Genomic DNA, 19,392 nt, shown 5'->3' with positions numbered 1-19,392 from the left:
CCGCCACCGAGTGTTGTGTACCTTGAGGTCCCACAGACGCAATGACATGTGCCCCATATTTTTATTTCACCGATCACTACACTGTGCGTGTGTGTGTGTGTGTCAGTTGTTATTGTTTGATATTTTTTCTTTGTTTGGTGGTGGGAACTCGTGGCGGTTAGGCGATGCCCAGCTCTGGTAACAGTGAGTAAAGATGGAGAAGCTGAAGGTGGAGTCAACTCCAAGCGTTTGTTGTTAGCGTTAGCCTCTAGAGTGCTAGCCAATACTGATAACAGTTAGCTATGCTCGTTGTCACTTGAGTGCTTTATCGTTTTAATGTTGTTGTACAACCTCATTTTAAAATTTTATGGCCAATGATCAAATAAAAATGTTTGCTAAAACACTGCTGGACAGTTTTTTTTAAGTATTACCATAGTGACACGTCAGCTATGGAACAGACTAGATTTTTCAATTATTTCCAATGGGAAAATTTTTTGAAATTTGAATGGTCACTGAGCATACCAGAGGTTCTACTGTGATGAATTTTACAGAATACAAAAAGAAAACTCTTAAACTATTATATACTACACGGTAGGGCTGTAACGGTACGCTAAATCACATTTCGATTCGGTTCGGTTTCTTGGAAACTTCGGTTCGGTATATTTTCGGTACAAAAAAAAAAAAACGATTTTTTTTTTTTAACATGTTTATTTTGAAAAGATGACAAGTAGACGGTATATTCTTTAGAAAAAAATAAATAAAAGTGAACTATTTGGGTGATATTTTAAGAAATTACACCAGAATAAAAAATACACTAACAATAAAGATCTCTTAATTTTGTAAATTATTAAGACACTGAAATCTTTAAACACTCAGCAGCAACAGCCTATGACACATCTAAGTATTCAAGTTAAAGACAAGTTGTCATTACAGTACATATATACACTTTTTGTGATGAATAAAATACATACAATAACAGTTACAATTATTGCTAACTATATTAAAACTTTTTATAATGAAATATAGTAACATTAAAGTCTTTATGAAATTATTAACACTTTTCAGGCATTAAAATCTTTGAATGTGCAACAGCATATTGTAACGAATTGGGTTATCTGTGTTGTGGTCGGATTTGTGTGTTGCTGAGTTGTGATGTTTCCGAGGTTCATGAATGCATCGTACGGCTAGTGAGAGGAGCTGCGGCGAATGAAGGAGAGTGCTGTTTGATTTGGGCTAAAAAGACTGCTTGCTTCCTCGCCTAAGAAACATTCAAAGTCGGATGATGTTGTTTTAAGTGTTATTATGTTCGACGTGCTACCCACAGCATAGCCGCCGATCTCATGTAGCAATGTCCGCACACAACTTTGGGACTTACACGTACCTTTCCCCATCTGTGATTTTAACAGGACAGCCAGAATGTTCCCAAACAGGAGACCGCAGTGTACGGGGGGGGACCTTCGAGCTCTGGCTTGTTTGCGTATTCGTTTGCTCCTATTTAGTGCCGCCACCCTCCTCTCCCGCATTCAACAGCCAATAGCACCCGTGCGTAATCTCGCGCTATAGTAAGTGGACCGAACCGAACATGCCATACCTAAGCGTATTAATAGACCCACGTGTACTGTTACACCCCTACTACAGAGTGTCCCAAAAAACAGTATTTGCTCTGATATGCTCTTAAATTTAACTCATTGGACTTGTATCGATGTCAATAAAGACCTAAACGAAAACTACGTATATCAGTAAAGGCCAGTCAAAGAGTGAATATATTTTTGGGGAGACACTATTTATTATAAGCATGCCAATGGCATTAGACAACGGTTAAACCTTAACCTTCCTGGTTATGCTGTGGGTCGAATTGAAGCATTGGTAGTCATTCCGTGTTTGTGGTTGCTTCATTGCTCATATTTGAATGAGTGAACAATTTGATATACGTAAACTACGTCGATTGGTATTGCTTTGATTACAGACAAATTGACCTTGGAAAATCATGGCCATTCCTGAGAAAATAACATAATAGGAGGGTTAAAATAGCCCTTTTTAAAACCATAACCTAGATCTGGGTCATAATTAAGACAAGACAAAATACAAAACAAATCTGAAGGTTCAGATGAGTAGTTAGACTCCATATTTTCAAGCTTTCTTTGCACTCAAAAACCACTTTGGTTCAACTGTTCACCATTACCTGTGCAGCACAACCCAAGCTAGACCATTTGGACCAGGTCAACACAAGCATCCAAGAGCGTATTTAACTTTCAAGCAACTGCTGCGGCTGATCCGTGAGATTCCATCAACCCAAAGTTGAGGTAAACCAAAGCGTAAGCCGGCAGTGCACGATCGGACGCACAAAGATAACGGCAGACCTTTGAGCCGAAGTGAAGGTATAGCTGCATAGCAAAGGATAGGTTATATGAGATTCCTCTGCCAGGCTAATCCATCCTGCTAACACAGAGCAGTAAAAGCAAGAGAGAGGCGTGCCGTCGAACGGCGCGCCGGTGACACGGGGCAACTCTCTAGGGCCTTGCATTAGCGCGCTAAATTAAAGGGGGTATTAGATTAAATTGGCTCTCCGATTTCAGGGGTGTGAGTAAAATTCTGATTTGCATTTTTCCAGCCGCTGCTTAAGATATAATTAGTTCAGGGTGATTCCCATGTGTGGGAAACGCTGACAGACAAATCTAACTGTCTGCCAGTCGCTTATCATAGCTCGCAAGGCAACAAGGTAGGTGAGGCGAGAAGGTTTGTGTGTCTTTGGGTATTTAGCCAGAAGCGTGGCTGTTGAACAGTTTGTCACTGTTGGCAGGAGAAGTTTGCTTCCTTCGTCTACTTTGGCACCAGAAAAACAGTGAACTGTAAATAATTCTGACAAGACAGGGTGATGCTCTTTTTAGACCACATATGAGCAACTTACTGCCCCTGAAAGCATTCGATCCAACCCGCCGTCCAATTGTATAAACGATTAAGGCTGCAAGCAGAGATGAACGGGCCCAAGCACCTGCTTCTGAGTGGTGCTCATTTAGGCAAATTCCCCAGTAGATGTTTGTCAAAGTACAAGCTGAGGAATTTCGCCAAAATGGCTGCTTCAAACCAAAATGGATCATTTGCTGGGATTCCATTTATAGGTTCTGAGATTTCATTCATAGGTGTCGGGGGCTATCCATCCATCCATCCACCCATCCATCCATCCATATCCAAACCGATTATGGTAATGGTTTTCCCCTTTGTGAGTCGTGGGCGTGCTGGAGCCTATCCCAACTGTCTTCGGGCAATGTAATTTAAATATTGTTTTTTTTGGGGGGGCTGGGGGGTGGGGGATCTTGTGATCTGTTAACGACTACATTTTGGGGCACCACGGCAGTGTCTATATCATCACCAAAATATATGCACATGCCAAAATTGACAGGTTTTCGGATATGTGAGGCCATGACTGATTGGTCGGTACACTAACCCATTAAGGCCTAAAGCGCCTGGCTCAACAGCTCCCCAAAACCTAAGGTCGTCTTTGGAAATACCCTCGAAAACCTGAAGTTATCCCAGAAATTCAACATCTACAAAATAAGGGTTAGGGTTATTTGTTTACCAAATAATTCCATCAATATTTCTTCATAAGATGACTGTCATTGTCTTAACTATTAATCTACAATTCAGTAAAGTTTTAAATAATGGAAAAACTCTTGAGTTAGAGGGTGTTTCCAAACTTTTGACTGGTACTGTATGTATAATACAGTGACTACAGAAATACTTTGACTATTCCTCTTTGCACAATCCCTCTAAATCATCCAGCGACCTGGGTCCTCTCCTCTGCACTCTCCTCTTTCGCTCACTCCACAAGTTTTCAATGGGGTTAAGGACTGGGGATTGAGACGGCCATGGCAGGAGCTTGATTCTGTGTCTAGTGAAACATTTCTACAATTGTCAGTATGAGAGTATGCTTCGGCAATAAAACAATATTTCAGGGTTTTTAAAGCATCTTAATCAGAGGCAACTAATTAAGACTACTGTACTAGAATAACTAGAAATACTAGAATAGCCTATCAGAGACTAATGTTGACACCGAAGAGTGTGCTAATCATTGTTGTGCACACACATGCATACTCGTATCACACTCAGTCTGCCGCACACACAGCTTTTTGGTTATAGTTTTCTCGTGCAGATGATTTAACTCTGGCAACCAAATAAAGTTAAAAAGAAGGAATTGGACAGTTCTTGAAACAAATCAAGGGTACAATTCTGTAACGCTGGTGTCCTATACATGATCAAACCGGTGACATTTAGTGTTTTGCAACTTTCCAACATGAATAAGACATCCTACTAAGGTAGCAGCTGTGGCTCACGTTGACTTGTTTACAGTGCATGTTATGTGCAGTATGTGTCATGGCCGTTAGTGAGGGGCATGGCACAATCCTCTGCCCACATCAGTTTATCCCGCCCACATCAATTTAGCCTAGCCCATATGTTTAAGATACCTGCTTCCAATTAGGGCTCATTCTGGTGAAATCCATACTAAACGCAGCCTTGGAATCCACATAAAATGGCAGCTTTGAACAAAAATGTTTAATGTTGAATTTCATACATGAGTCCTTGAGATGTTTTCCTTCGTCCTGTCATGGCAAACATGTCAACACATTTTGCGTCGATCGGTGAAGCTAGTGTTGGGGGGTTAATTTTTTCCAAACTTTCCAGACAGCACCAATGAGTGGGTTTTTGGACAATCTAATTGAGACGCCTACATACATTTTCACCAGGATACACTTACAGGCAAAAACTGTTGTGTTTTCAGACATGGTGAGGCCACTATAAAGTGATTAATTTGTCTGAGGAAGAAAATCCAAGAGTGGATTTGCACCGACTTGTGTTCAGGCCGTGAATAACACCTTAAAAGAAGTGATATAAAAAGCCCCAAGACATGTAACCCACAAAAGGATTTCCCCACCGCTGCTTTAGACATTGCAACACATTTCCGTAAACGGAAGGTGCATGGGTATAATTACCTCCATCGGAGTCCATAATCAGAATTAGCGAAATTTTAAGAGTGCTTTTAAAAGCAAGTGTGGATTTGTTTGGGCGAGTGTACCCATGCATTAAAAAACACAGTAGCACTGACTTCCCGGACATCTGTTTGAGACACCTGTTTGTACACAAGCTTCCGATTACCCCCTATGTGATCAACAATTCGAAGCTATAACCCACAAGATGAACACATAAACCTTGGTGCCGCCATTATTCTACTTTTAACTATGTGATGCATGTAAACATCACAGCCAGTTAAAGTTAAAAGAACTTTCTGGTAATGGAAGTCATAAGGTTAGGTACTGAATTTTGATTCCAAGGAAGCAAATCTCTTCTAATCTTGTCATTTACTTTTCTTTCTTTATGTGAACATTAGCTTTGAATGCAATGCTAGCCAATTGGAAAACCATGAGACACTAACAACACAATGAGTGCATGGTAAATTATGTCAAATTCATACTCCAAAGACCATCATCTTCAGTGACTGTGAATACAAATATACTGGGGGTCCTTGGTTTTGCATTTTGTCGATACAGATGAGTAAACAAAAAGGGGAGAAAATGTCCTTTAAGGCCTAAAAGTGTTTATCGTACAAACATCCACTGTAATTACCGCTGCATTTGCGGGAGTTAGTTATAAACTAAGCTACATTTCGACTTGCATAGAAATTCGGTTTCGGCTTGAGTCTTAGGAACAGAACTTTGTTGCATGCCAAGAACCAGCTGTACTTCATCAAGTGTTTCAAAATATGTCAAAACAACTTCAATATCAAATTGGGACAAAGCTTTTGCTTAGCAATCAAATAAATGTCATAGGTGACAATCAATTCACCTATTATACCATTGACCAAATTCGACCAAAATGAACCACAAGTGGACATACATGCTGTATGTCGTGTGGTTTGGTGCCCAAATATGGTTTGTTGAGAGGAAGCAGATGGGGTCTGATGTGCTCACTACTCCACTGAGGCTAAAGTTGGGAGGTGTTTTGAGAAATGCCATCAGCAGTCCTGCCATCGCTTTCAGCATCTCTCCGTGGTCAGAGGCTGAGGCTTTGCGGGATATTGATTCTCTCCGTCCAGAGACGGTTTCCATAATTGGTTAAAATGACCGGGTGCCGAGAGGGATAGCTCTCTGCTGAAAACCATTTCCCAGCCCCGCTTGGAGGCGAGCCAAGCGCTGGGTTGTTCGGATATGTTCCAGCCCCAGTCTGACTGGCAGCAATTAGGGGTGTCTGAGCCAAGCTCAGCTTGCGCTTCGCACAAACACCCCTAATTACTGCCAATTAGGCTAGGCGGGTAGGCAGATTTGAGAAGCCGGGGGGATGTTCAGGCATGGGTGGGCATGGAAACAATTTTCAAGGGCTTAGAACGTGACTGGATGAAAAGGTTAATGCTTCGGAGTGCATGGGGATAATAACAAAAAATGGGGAAGCCGATCCCCGGTTCTCACCTCCAGCGACGAACCCGGTTTCTTCTTCAGCTCCTCGCATTTTCTAAACTTGCAGATCTGGTGGCCCGTTTTGCGGTTCCGACAACTGCTACAGACTCCGCAGTTGATTAGCCGCCTGCAGGGCGCACAGACCCCACACCTTTTCCTCTTCTTCTTTGCAGGGTTTCCACTCGATGCCGAGGAATTATTCTGTGGGCAGTCTGCCAGATTGGCAATTTGAAACGCACTGTCTGTAACGGCTGCCGAGGCTGCGGGGGAGTGAAGGGCTGTCATGACGATGACCCCAGGAGGTAATGAGATGCCCCCTAAAGCCGGAATAGCTGAAAAAGTTCCAACGCGTTCAGGGAGATTCATTATCTCTGCTTCGGCAGCGCCGCATTTCAGCTTGTTCATGCATTCTCCTGCTAAAGGTCTGCAGTGTTCGGGGGATAAGGTAGAGAGGAAATTATTATTTGCCATTTGCAGCGTCTCTGGCGGCACGCCAGGCTTACCCGGCCTCTGGGAGTCATTTCTATGCATGCTGGTCCTATTAGGGTTTATTGCCGCTGATTTCCTCCCCCAAAGCATGGCGTTATCGCAGTTCCAAGGGGACATGCCAATCCTGGCACTGGGGAAAATGGGCGTTGTGATGCGGGCAATCTTGGCAGTTTGTGGGAATGCCCCGTTGGTTTTGTAAAAGTTCGCAAAAGATCGGTACCTTTCCATTTCTGCGTTATAATCCAAAAGCTGGCTTAATCCACCGTCTTGAAGATTATCCTTTTGTAAGAGCGACACGTCCGCGTTTTGTCCATTTTCAATGCAAAGCGCACTGCTTAGGCTAGCCATGGCTGAGGAGGACTTGTCGGCGTTTAAGGACGAAGGAGGGTCCAAGCGAGGTGACTCCGGCCTTTGGCAAACTCCAGCTGCTTACCAACAGTGTCGTACCATCCTGAACTATCTTGTCTTTCGTGCTACAAGTGGGAAGAAAGAACCAACAATTAAACATCACATTTTTACATTCCAGCTTCATCAGCACACATTTTTAGTGTATAAACAAAGCCAGCACAACTAGTCGGACCTGATTTTGATAGCCATTACAAAGGGGAGAACCGTTACCATGCTTTAAAACTTGCCAAGGCTGTAATAGTGTTTTTTTGGAAAACACATTTGGAAAGCATAAACAACATTTTTATTGATATTCTTAGACGACACAAGTAGCCACAAACCACAGATCCTTACCTCATGCCTGCAACTCCCACCTATTCGAAATAAACTACTTGAGAAGCCAAGAAGACCATTCACGCATCAAATTGCTCCTTCGCCCGATGACCAGGTACATTTCCCTAATGACATAACACCAAAACGCCACGAGGGAATTTGCATCCAGATCATGGACCAACTAGTGTCATCCGGTCTGTGTGTGTGCTTCATTTCCTCTATCTCTCACCCAGTCTGTCTGGATTTGGTTTCCACTGATAAAAACCCCATTAGACACATCCAGCCCTACTTCCATTACCTTTTTCTTTCAGCCCCCCCCCCCCCCCCTCCTGTGCTTCCCCTCTTAATTGGCAAAGCTGATCCATTGCCGGGACACTAAAAGGCGATTCAAATCACTTCTATGGCTCTAAATCTCCAAAATACATTATAATCACCACGTGGAGAGTTCAAAAGGGCTCAATATGGCTAAAAATACTGATATGTTACCATAAATCCATTTGGATATGAGCTCTCGTAATCAGAAATGTATAATATGTTGTTAATGCATTATAAGTATAAAATAGAGCACAATTTCCACATATGGAGACTTTAACGCTGACATGACGAGCAAAACCCGCCTCACGCAGTTAACAGAAACTCCTCCTTGGCCTAATGATCAGCTCTCCTCGGGGTGATTATTACTTAATCAATTCACCCATGGAGCAGAACACGCGGGCCCAAAGGCAATCAAGTCTGGCTGGCATTGATTTCCAGCCTGTAAACAAACTTTGGAGGGATAGAAACGTCCAATGCAGAAGCGGAGCGCTGGAGAAAATACTTCTGATAAAAAAAGATCATATCCGAATAAATTGTAAAAATAAATGATTATTAATAATAATAATCCCATTGTCCGGGTCACTTTACAGCCGCATACTGCATATGGAAGCATGCATGGATGCTGAAACGCGTAGCACGCTTTAATGTGAGGAGCAGGATAGTAGGGTGGTTTCACCTACCTACCAGGTTCCCGTTGAGAGGAGCTCCTGAGGCGTTAGCAGCCTGCGGCTGTGCACGCGCACATTACCGCCGAGAGATGAGTGGAGCGCGGCGTGGAGGTGGTAAAAGGAGGAGGAGGGAAAAAAAAACTGAAGAAGAGACGCGCAGACTCCAAAACACGCTCAAAACAAAAGAGCCATCTTCTTGTTGGTAGTGACTTTCTCACACAAAAAAAGTGCACGCATGAACGGTGGGTTTTTTTTTTTTCTCCTCGCCCCTCAAAATAACGACGTGCTCGTTGGAGGAGCGGGAGTTGCTGTGTGTCCTGATCCCGGGCTTTGTGGAGTGTGTATGCGCGCGTCTCTCCGCCTGCCTGCCTGCTCGCTCCACCGCCGCCGCTTGCTGCTTGTCGCTGTGTGTGGCTGATTGGTGCTGAGGTGAGGACGCGGGGATGCGGACACCTACTGATCATTGGCTGGAAATTACTATAGAAACACGCAGGGGGTGGGGTGGGTAAGTGGGGGCTGGCTCAACGCGTGCAGGGGCATATATAAGCACCTGCACATTGGCTTATTTTTATCTATAATAATGTAATTAAAAAGAAGAGCTATAGAGGCAGCACGGTGGACTGGTGGTTAGGAATCTGTCCTACAAATATCGAGTATCTGGGTCCAACTCTAAGCTCAAGCTATCCCTTTGTGGAGTCTCACACTTCTTAACACATTCCAAAAACATGTTAATTGAAGTTCATTGAAGAGTCAAACCCATGAATACAAGCCTTGGCAAAAATGATGGAATCACCAGTTTCAAAGGCCGTTCATTCAGTTGTTTGAATGTGTACAAAAACAAGCAAACAAAAAAATGTAAATCACAGACATGACACAAAGCTTAAATCAGTCAAATGGCAACTTTCTGGCTTTAAGAAACACTAAAAGAAGTCAGTAACAGTTACATTTTCAGACAAAGCAGAGGGAAAACACATTCAATTTTTCAATTCTAAAGAAATACGGAATCACCTTGTAGATTTCCATTCCCAAAACCAACAACTGCATCAGATTAGATCTGTTCGTTCGTTTGTATTTAATCAGGAGTGATCAAACATTGGAGATCTGTTGCATCAAGTGGATTAACATGAATCATGGCTCCAACATGAGATGTCAACTTAAAGGAGAGGATTATCAAACTTCTTAAAGGAGGTAAATGATCACGCAATGTTGCAAAATATGTTGGTTGCTCAGTGTTCACAGTTGGCTGTCTAAAATCTCGACTAAGTACAAACAAAACGGTAAGGTTGTTAAAGTGAAGCATGCTGGTAGACTAAGCAAGACATCAAAGCATTACGACACGACAGAAAACGTAAAGCAGTATGTCTTGAAAACAGAAAACGCACAGCAAAACTAATGAGGAACAAATGGGAGGAAACCTGAGTTAATGTCTGTGACCGAACTGTAAGAAAGTGCCTAAAGGAAATGGAATTTACAGAAAGAAAAGCTCAAAGAAAGCCGCCATTAACACCTAAAGAGAAAAAACAAGGTTACAATGGGCTAAGGAAAAGCAATCGTGGACTGTGGTCGACTGGATGAAAGTCATATTCGGTGATGAAAGGCGAATCTGCATCGGGCAAGGTGATGATGCTGAACTTTTGTTTGGTGCAGTTCAAATGAGATTTATGTAGACGACTGCCTGAAGAAAACAAATTTTCAAAGTCACTGATGATATGGGGTTTGCATGTCAGGTCATGGCACTGGTGAAATGGCAGTCATTACACAAGTTTACGGTGACATTTTGGACACTGTTCTTATCCCGTCAACAGAAAGGAGGTTTGAGGATGATAAAATCATGTTACCAGAGCTGGGCATCCCGTCTATGTGACGGACCGGTCCATCTATCTGCCTACGACGGATGCCCGTTTTGCTGATGGTTGGCGAATGACAGGAAAACATTTAAAAAAGACGGACTAAGCATAGTCGGAAGCCTTTCCACATAATCCAAGTCCATATAATCCGCCTTTCGTCTGTAGTCCAATTTTTAATCTATTTTTCGCTGCGAGGCTTGCATGGCCGCGGCGAGGAACAATGGTGAGTTGTTGTTGCTTGGGGGACAGATTTGAGTAGGGGAGCATGCTGTGAACAGGCTTCCACGGCGCAGAGAGTCACTGTGGGTCACTCTTTCTGTTCAAACATCGGCCGGGAGGGGGCGGTATGCTATCAAAGTGTTCAGTCGGAATCGCAGACGGAAGCCCGTTTAAAATCAGAGGCTGACCGGTTTATAGGCGGTTACTATTTTTTCCCCCCCGAAAAAAAGGCAAATGAAGGATGACGGAGGAGTACCCACGCTGCAGACGGGTGATGAATAATGGACGCGCAATTTTTTGGTAAAATGCCCAGCTCAGCATTTTTCTCGATCATAATGCATGTAGCCATTGAGCAAAAACTGTGAAAAAATCTTTAAGGAAAGACACATAAGGTCAATGTCGTGGCCTGTAAGTAGTCCAGATCTCAATCCAATTGAAAATCTTCAGTGGAAGTTGAGAAAATGGTCCATGACATGGCTCCGACCTGTAAAGCTGATCTGGCAAAAGCAATAAGAAAAAGTTGGAGCCAGTTTGATGGAGAGTACTGTACATCGCTTATTTAAGTTCATGCTTCTGAGACTGCGAGCTGTTATAAAAGCCAGAGGTGGTGTAACAAAGTAGGAGTGGCATGTTGAAGTGTTATTTTGTTGACTTTTTTCCATAATTCCGTAATTCATTCCTCAGAATTTGGGGATTTCATATTTTTTTCCCCTCTGCTTGGTCTAAGTAACTTGAACATCCATTAAGAGTGGTGATTCCATAATTTTTGCCAAGGGTAGCGCAGCAAATATTCTCTCTGTACTTAAGTGTGCTTTCTGCGTGAACTGTGCCTTCCTCCCACAATCCAAAAACATCATCTTAGCATTACTAAAGACTCTAAACTGTACATCAGTGTGAATTGGAGTGTGAATGCTTGTCTGTCTTATTAGTCCATACCCTGCGATTGGCTGGCTTATATTGCGACCTAATGAGGACGAGCTTTATACAAAATGGATAGATGGATCTAGGGAAACAGCTCAGATTGTGAGCACTTTAACCATTAGAGTTGTTTAAAATGTCCATATAGGACGAGAATGTCAGTCGAGTGGAAAATATATATCACCAAAAATTTGACAACACAGCATCATGATTCAGCGACAGCCCATTATAGCCCATCATCACACTACATTAGAATTGAAAATGTATCCCAATTCAGATTTTTTGTATATAATAATTGCTACAGTACAGAGGCACTGAGCTTCCGCGTGGAACATATTCGGGAGACTCATTTACGAATGCTCGAAATGGCATTGTCATGTAAAGCACCGGCAAAAATGAAAAAAAACAAACAAACAAACTTTTTTCATAATAGTGGACTTGTGCAAACCTTAAGACTGGCACAGTACCATAAGAGGAGGACAAAAGATTTGCCATAGAAATGATGCATGAGTCAGACTGCCCCCTTGTTACTGTAATTGCGGGTCAGCCTGAGTAGGGGGTAGTAGCTCTGGCAGCTAGCGTTCCGAGGTCAGAGTTGTTCAGCATTTTGAGGACGTGGTGGAAAGTTCTGTGAACTAGATACTTCTGTACCGTTAAAACACTCCATGGGTCTAATGCAACGGTTATACCCATAAATAAAACATGCATATAAGTCAGACTGGAGGAGCGTTGGACAGACATTGCACAATTGCCACGGGAACTGATAACCTATTTGCAGACAGTACACCTTATCCAGGTTACTGACTGCAAATGAAAATGTCAGTAGAAGTGTTGGAGGTAAACAGAAAACAAACATATAACATAGGACAACAGGGCAATCCACTTATTGACGGCTCCTTTCTGTGTCTTAATCGTAGTGAACACATACCGATAATCAGGCCTAATTTGAGTGTTTTTCCTCTCTTCTGATCATCAAAGCCAGCAAACGTCTGATGGTGGAAACTCACTGAAAGATTATCCTAGCGATTATCCTGTGGTTTGGGCTATGTTAAGTTATTTTTTTCCTTCCCGATTTGCTCACAAACTGGTTGAGTTTGACAATGGTAAATGATGAACTCGTTCAATATTTACAATCGCAAATCTTCGTGTGTGTGCATGTCTTTGTGGCAACACCGAGCCACAGACTGTGATGTGAAATTGAACAAGTGCCACTTACCGAACGTCATGAAACTCATCCTACCAATATCTTTGCTAAGTAATGTGTATCACAAGTCATTCACCACCAGAAAAAAATGACGAGGACAAAAGTTTGCCACTGCAATGTAGTAACAATATAAGATAAGGGGTACGCCTAGTGTCCTATTTCTACTCCAGCAATCACACAATGCTGCCTCTAACAAGTGAGTCTTTTTACTATTACCGGTACATACATTGTTATGTGTTGTGTGCCGTTTGCTGTTGAATAATTTCAGTATAGGTCGCCAAAGCAAGAAAAGGCACATAATTGAACTTTTCAACAATTAACAGGATAGATCAAGAAAAAAAAAAGTGAGTCTTGAATACACAACGGAACACTGTACCCCACTTTATTATTGTGATTTTTCTGGTTGACACCACCCTAAAAGAATAATAAAAAAAAAAAAAAACAACAGCCCATTGCTAAACAGTGATTTCCCTCCAGTCCAGTTTGATTAGATTTATAGAAGCTGTATAAAAAAAAAGTGTGGTTTTGAAAGGGTTGCATGTCAAGTTTGGGATAAGTTGCGCTAAGACAATACAAAACATACAAACTGATAACCTGCCAATTTGTATGGAGCAGAGCTGCCTCCCTCTGTCCAGGGACAGCCATAATGGCTAAAACCCTCAGGATTCATCACCATTATAAACCCGCCTGCTGGCCACATGTGTCATGCTTGCTCCCGCAGGCTCACAACGGCGTGCACATTTATTCCACGAGCCCCCTGCGTGACAGCGTGCGCTCTCAGCTCGTGTTGGTGCCTGTGGCTTTGGGAGTTTAAATGAAATCACCACTTCAATCGACGTTCAGGATTATTACCCAGCGCACACCACCCCCCCCTCGCACCTCGACGCTCAACATTTATTCCGGGCTTCAGGGTGTAGTTTGGAACGAAGTAACCGTGGCGTGCGTGCTTCACCTCCTCAATTTCATGTTGGGGCCAATTATTAATTAATCGTCCATGCAAAATTGATTTATAAGCCCCCATATTAAATTTTAGACCGTAACCACTGCCATATAAAAAAACGCGGCATTGAATCATTACAGGCACAACCCTCAAAGGTTCTTGAAATGTTAAAGTCAGCTAATCGGTTTTAAGTTTAGTTTGGCACAATGGTTTGTTTTGTTCCCTCTCAAACCATTCATTATAACATGCCAATCAGTGAACAATGCTTTGTCGACCAATCAATGGAGAGCAGCCTATTTAGCCCAATCAACCAACACTGAAGCCAACACCAAAACCAAGTGAAACGGTTTGAGTGAGATTCTTTTGGACTCTTATACAATGGGAATACCAATAATTATGTACACAAACAGTAGATCTAAATGTGCCCCTATGTGCCCTTAATATCATTGGCGAAGCTATAGAGGTGGGGCCGCAGGGGCACTGGTGCCACCTGCTTGGGCCCCCCCAATTACCCGATCAGACAATTGACATTTGGGTATGTTCCGTTTCTTTCCGGGATTTTTTTTTTCTCTACCACATTTCCCCCCTTGCCCCGTAGGGACCACATAATGATTTTTTATTCTTTTCTGAATACATTTTGCGGGGGGGGGGTTGTAAAAAATGTTTTGGGCTGTGCGGACCCCCTGAGATATCCTTGCCTCCCCATGCCCAGACTCCCAGGGAAAAAAATTCCTAGCTCCGCCAGTGCTTGACAAACTTTTCCATCCATCCATCCATCCATCCATCCATCCATCATGGTAAATTAATACAGTGTACTCCATGAGGGACAGATATTAGATAGAGAGTATCATTAAAGCACCACTGATAATAAAGACTACACCACAGGAAAGAGAATAATAATTGATGGAAATGAATTTGAGTCAAAATGGAGGGCACAACTTGTATGTAATCGAATTGAGATGTCAGAAACTGTCCGTCGCATGCGCCACATACATGATTTTTGCACACTAATAGACAAGTACGATTCGGCAGCCTGGGGATGAAGTGCGAAAACTGTACCTCACTGAAAGCATTAGTCGTAATGAGACATACAATAAAGGGGAACGAGGATTTCATTCACGGTGTGTGGCTGTTCGCCTTGGTAAAGAAATAAACTATCTGAACAGAGACTGACGACAGCAAGAAAATGTACTGTTGGACAAAAGGGATGGACAAAATAATTAACTGAGCAATACAAAAAAATGGGTTGATAATGATAATCGAGTGGCGCAACTGCGTCAAAATGGGGTACCGTACACAAATGTAGCTCTCAGCTAGTTTGCTGCTAAAATGCGGTCAGATACTACAGATAAAACACAAATATTTGGAAACAACATTTTAAGTGATTCTATTTCACCCACTGTCGATGAGGGGAATTTTGAAAAATGTCCATCCCTTCCATACCGAAATATCTTTTAAGTGGTGAAGGTAAATGCTCAAATACTCAACAATTTACTTTGGGTTATTCCATTGTAGCCATCTTTTTAAGATGAACAGTTTTGCTTTAAAGTGGGTTTGAAATCCAATGGCATTGTGTAAAAGACAGCCCGGGATCTATTTTCGCTTGTAGTGCCGTTTTTCATTGGTCAATCGAGATTGATCCGCTGTCTATGCAGCTGAAACCAGCTCAATAACACACTGATGATGAAGGATTAATCAGCTAATGTCATATGACATAAAATGGCGGGACTAATAAGTAGACCGTTGCTTTTACCGGATGATATAATCTGTTAGGAATGGTCACATTTTACATTTTCAAAAAATCATTTCAGCTGTGACTTTCTTGAACCAAACCTGCGGTAGCTTCCTCTTAAGAATGAATCCATTACTTGTTGCCTAATTTGGCTTTAGGGTAGTTTTTAGATGATTCATTTATTTGGATCAGTTCTCCTCCAGTTTCATTTTCCTTGCATGCACTGTGTATTTGTATTTCGTCGCAAGAGAGAGATTAAGAATACGTTTGTCTTGACTTTTGCCTAAACTGACGATGAATCATACATTTTGAGACATGAGACACCAATGACTGCTTGTATTGAAAACATCCTCAAAGCGCTATTTTGCCCCATATCAGAGCCCATACATCTGTGTGTGAGGAAGCTCCTCTGTCTGGAAATCATTTTTATCTTCTGGGCGATAACAGCCCTCAAGGGAAATCTTGTCACGGTGGTCCTAACCTCTGTATGCGAAGCCACGGCGCTGTGCGAATCACCAGCCGTGGGAGGCAAGAACCCTGGTGCCTGCCCTTTGTTCCCGTATGCGTGCTCTGGAGCCGATCCCCTTGTGTCTCCTCCTCCCGCTGTTATGCTGCGCTTTTAACTTAAGCCGGAAGAGCAATTAATAACCATGAAGCCAGATTTAAATGTAGCCCACATCTTGGGGGGTTGGCGAAGAGGGGGGGGTGCAGGCAGAAGACATGGGTGTTTAAGGAGCAACGGTGCGATCCATTGATTCAACCTGATGTGCAACGCTGAGAAAACACAGCAAGGACACAAGGAAACACATTCATCTTGTAGAACGTTCCTGTCAAACAATTAAACGAGTCAGATGATGATTAGGCATGAGGAACATCACTTAAAAGCAACAAAAAAAAATCACTATATTCATTCCTGTTTCAAATTTGTGATGGAGGAATTTTACCTTGCTACCTACTTTGTATCAGATAACATACCAAATTGGGTTTCTACTTTGAAAAAAATAACAATTTAGAAGGGGCTTATTATGGGTAATTGACTTAATTTAATTGCTTGTATACCAACATGGGTCGTTCAGATTACCACCCAAACCAATCAAGTGAAATGAAAAACAACACAATCAAGTTAATCTTTTGCAAGCTGCCTTATTCTGAAAATGTGAGTGAGCTGCTGGGAATTTTGCCGAACTGTGACCTCTCTATCTGTCCGTGGACAACGATCACTAGTTGGAAGATCACAAAACTGGTAGAAGGCAAACAACAACAAAAAAAAATATTGGCTCTACTTGTCTTGGTTTGAATGTTTTCCAATACAAATAAGTATAGTGCGAGACTGCGAAACCCAAACCACATTGAACTTATTATACGGTATAACCTAGCAGTAATAAAACCGTACCCAGTGTGTGTGTGTGTGTGTGTGTATATGTCTACCGGTACATGGCTGCGAACGCTCCAATCACATGCCATTCTAGATTTTCATAAAAGTCAGCGCTGTTTCTAAGTGTAACCTCTAAAACCAAACATGATCAAGAAAACGAAGGTCTAATAGACTTACAGACTTTTAAGTTTAACCCAACTCCTCTGATGACTTGAAAGCAAGACGGAGATGAGAAGAAGCTGCAAATACTCTCTTGGTAAAATAAACAGTGAGAGATTAGAAGTTTGGCAGTCATGTGCCACCAAACAGCAGCAAGGTTGGCAGCGTGTTTTGGTCTCTACGGGCTTCAATATAAGGTGCCCTCCCTCAGCACACACATTAGCCTTTTTGCCTGTGATGTGATGACAATCAGCCAGTTTCTCGCCACGTTCATTGAATGCAGTTGAGAGATCTGTCGTGTCTCTGGAAATTGGCTGCTAATTGGAGACTACGGAGCAGCCTTTAATTATCCCACCGGAAGCGTTGTTATAGACACAGTCTGGGACCAATCACGGGAAAATACTGCATACGTTCAGGTTATAATGGTTGATTGCGTTTTCTTTGGTTCCGTGCTAAATAGGTACACATATAAACTACATTGTTGTTGTAAATTAAAGCTTTTTATTTTACTATAGGCAGCTGGCAACGTTGAAACGCTTTCTTGCACAGCCATACTTTGAAAGAGTAATCCGTGCCTTCATATTTCAACCGGATTACTATAATGCACTTTACTTTGGAGTCAGCCAGTCGTCCCTTAAACGTCTCCAGTTATGTTTCATTGTTTGTTAGATTATTATTTACAGTATGCAGAGTAGTTTGTTTCGGCCACGGTAGTTTGTGTTCTATAAAGTTGAGTGAAGAAAAACATTTTCTGCGAGTGGATGAAGAAATGTACTCACACTCTTATATTTTAGGGACAAAATGCAACCATTTAGGCGTACCTTCCCCACACTGCATACTTCAGAAAATAAGTAGATGTTCAACAGAATTTAGATCTCTGAAGAATGGTCTGACGTTTTGTTCTTAGCTACTTGCGACTGAGAGCAAGTTTTCTGACACTGGGCAGCACATCTCATTTCAGAAGTCTTGAGCTTTCATTGTAGCACAGATTCTGCTTTGTTTTCGTTTCCTTAAACAGTCTGCAAACAGAGCAGATGTGACTTGCTAAAAAGTTACAGTTTTGTCTCATCTGTCCATAGGACATTCTCACATGAGGTTTGGGCATGTCAATAAGCATTTTAGTAAATTCCAGTCACAATGTGGGATGTTCTGGGGCTGATTTTCTCCATCCGGCACATAACATACATTGTAATATAATTGATCATCGTTAAATGCCAATCGACCTTCCACGTAACTATGTACTTTTTCCTTTTTCATGTGGTATTCTTTTTTTTTTCTTTGTTTCCAACATTTGAACAAATGGAAGGTCAACATCCATCCTTAAATCAGTTCAACCTGACTGGTCCTCATGTTCTGGATGTATAGAATGCGATTTGCCATTTGGCCAGTCGTGATTATACTTGATTATTTTCTTGACAACCTTTTCTGGAAAACATCAATCCAACATTGTTGCTTTTGGTGGTTGTTGTAATAACCAGTCAGTAACTGAGCAAGCATAAATAAGCCTGTCACCCCAAATAAGGGAATTTGTCATTACAGAAATCATATTGCATCATTATTGTGTGACATTCCTTGATACAGTCATCAATGTCACAACAATTCCATTCACAAAATCATTTTACCATTTCCCCCTTTTCCCAAGTTTGTCTACAATTGCATTTCATTTTAGAGGAATTGAGACCAGCTGGATTGGCAGCACAGGCATGTTCATCCTGACCCTCAAACAAGAAATATGGGGGCGGTGTGGTCTGGGGCAGTGTGACATGGGGCGTCAATAAAAATTAAAGTAAAGTGTCTTCCACTACAATCAATATTTGCTCCTACCTGCCAACAGTGCTGTCCAGGTACACGGATGTAAACAACCGCGTAACGATCCTTCTTCGATCTGACAAGGTATTAAACTGACCGGAGGCTTCATCGTTAGAGGCAGACTAACCAAGATAAAACAAGAAATGAGTCTTACCATTATAAGAAACACAGATACAAATTGTTTACCTGCCTCAGGAGGCAACAACATCACCAAACCTTCTTGGAGCAAATTGTTTAATAAAGAACACAGAGTGGGGACATGCAGTGTCCGTCTGCATGAACGACTATCAGGGACACTTTTTGTTTTTGTGCTAATATGTGCAAACACAGTTGCCAGGCTCATCTGTCGGCGCGGGTAAGCAAACACTTTGTGCAAACACCAAGATCTGGGAAGCACCCATTTAAGTCTACAAGTCACATTCAGCATGCGAGTCGCTTGCTTTCTGTCAGTCACTTCAGACCATGGGTATGACATCAACTCGCATGTCGCAGTATATGTCCCTGCCACGTCCATCCGATGATTTCAATATACTATTAGTATTTGTTAGATCATATCAAGCAACTACAAAAAA

At 42.1% G+C, this 19,392-nt stretch overlaps 1 protein-coding gene across 2 annotated transcripts in view; it reads right to left on the bottom strand.

Moving 5' to 3' along the window:
• The window catches only part of cxxc4 (CXXC finger 4), a 39,456-nt gene extending 26,199 nt beyond the window's left edge, over positions 1-13,257 (bottom strand). Inside the window, exons 1-2 of one of the 2 annotated variants that reach the window (XM_086032329.1) lie at positions 8,630-13,257; positions 6,438-7,387 (exon numbers count right to left, since the gene is read on the bottom strand). In XM_086032329.1, coding sequence (XP_085888455.1) covers positions 6,438-7,262 — 825 coding nt within the window. In that variant the 5' untranslated portion in view covers positions 7,263-7,387; positions 8,630-13,257. The remainder of the gene's footprint in view (positions 1-6,437; positions 7,388-8,629) is intronic. The other variant, XM_086032330.1, reaches the window with a different exon arrangement.
• Positions 13,258-19,392: the final 6,135 nt, after the last annotated feature.

The sequence above is a fragment of the Filicampus tigris genome, chromosome 6 (assembly GCF_054856515.1).
Source record: "Filicampus tigris isolate MCC_2025a chromosome 6, RoL_Ftig_1.0, whole genome shotgun sequence".
Classification (NCBI taxonomy): domain Eukaryota; kingdom Metazoa; phylum Chordata; class Actinopteri; order Syngnathiformes; family Syngnathidae; genus Filicampus; species Filicampus tigris.
The sequence above is the reverse complement of the archived record's forward strand: the minus strand, read 5'-3'. Positions and strand labels throughout refer to the sequence as shown.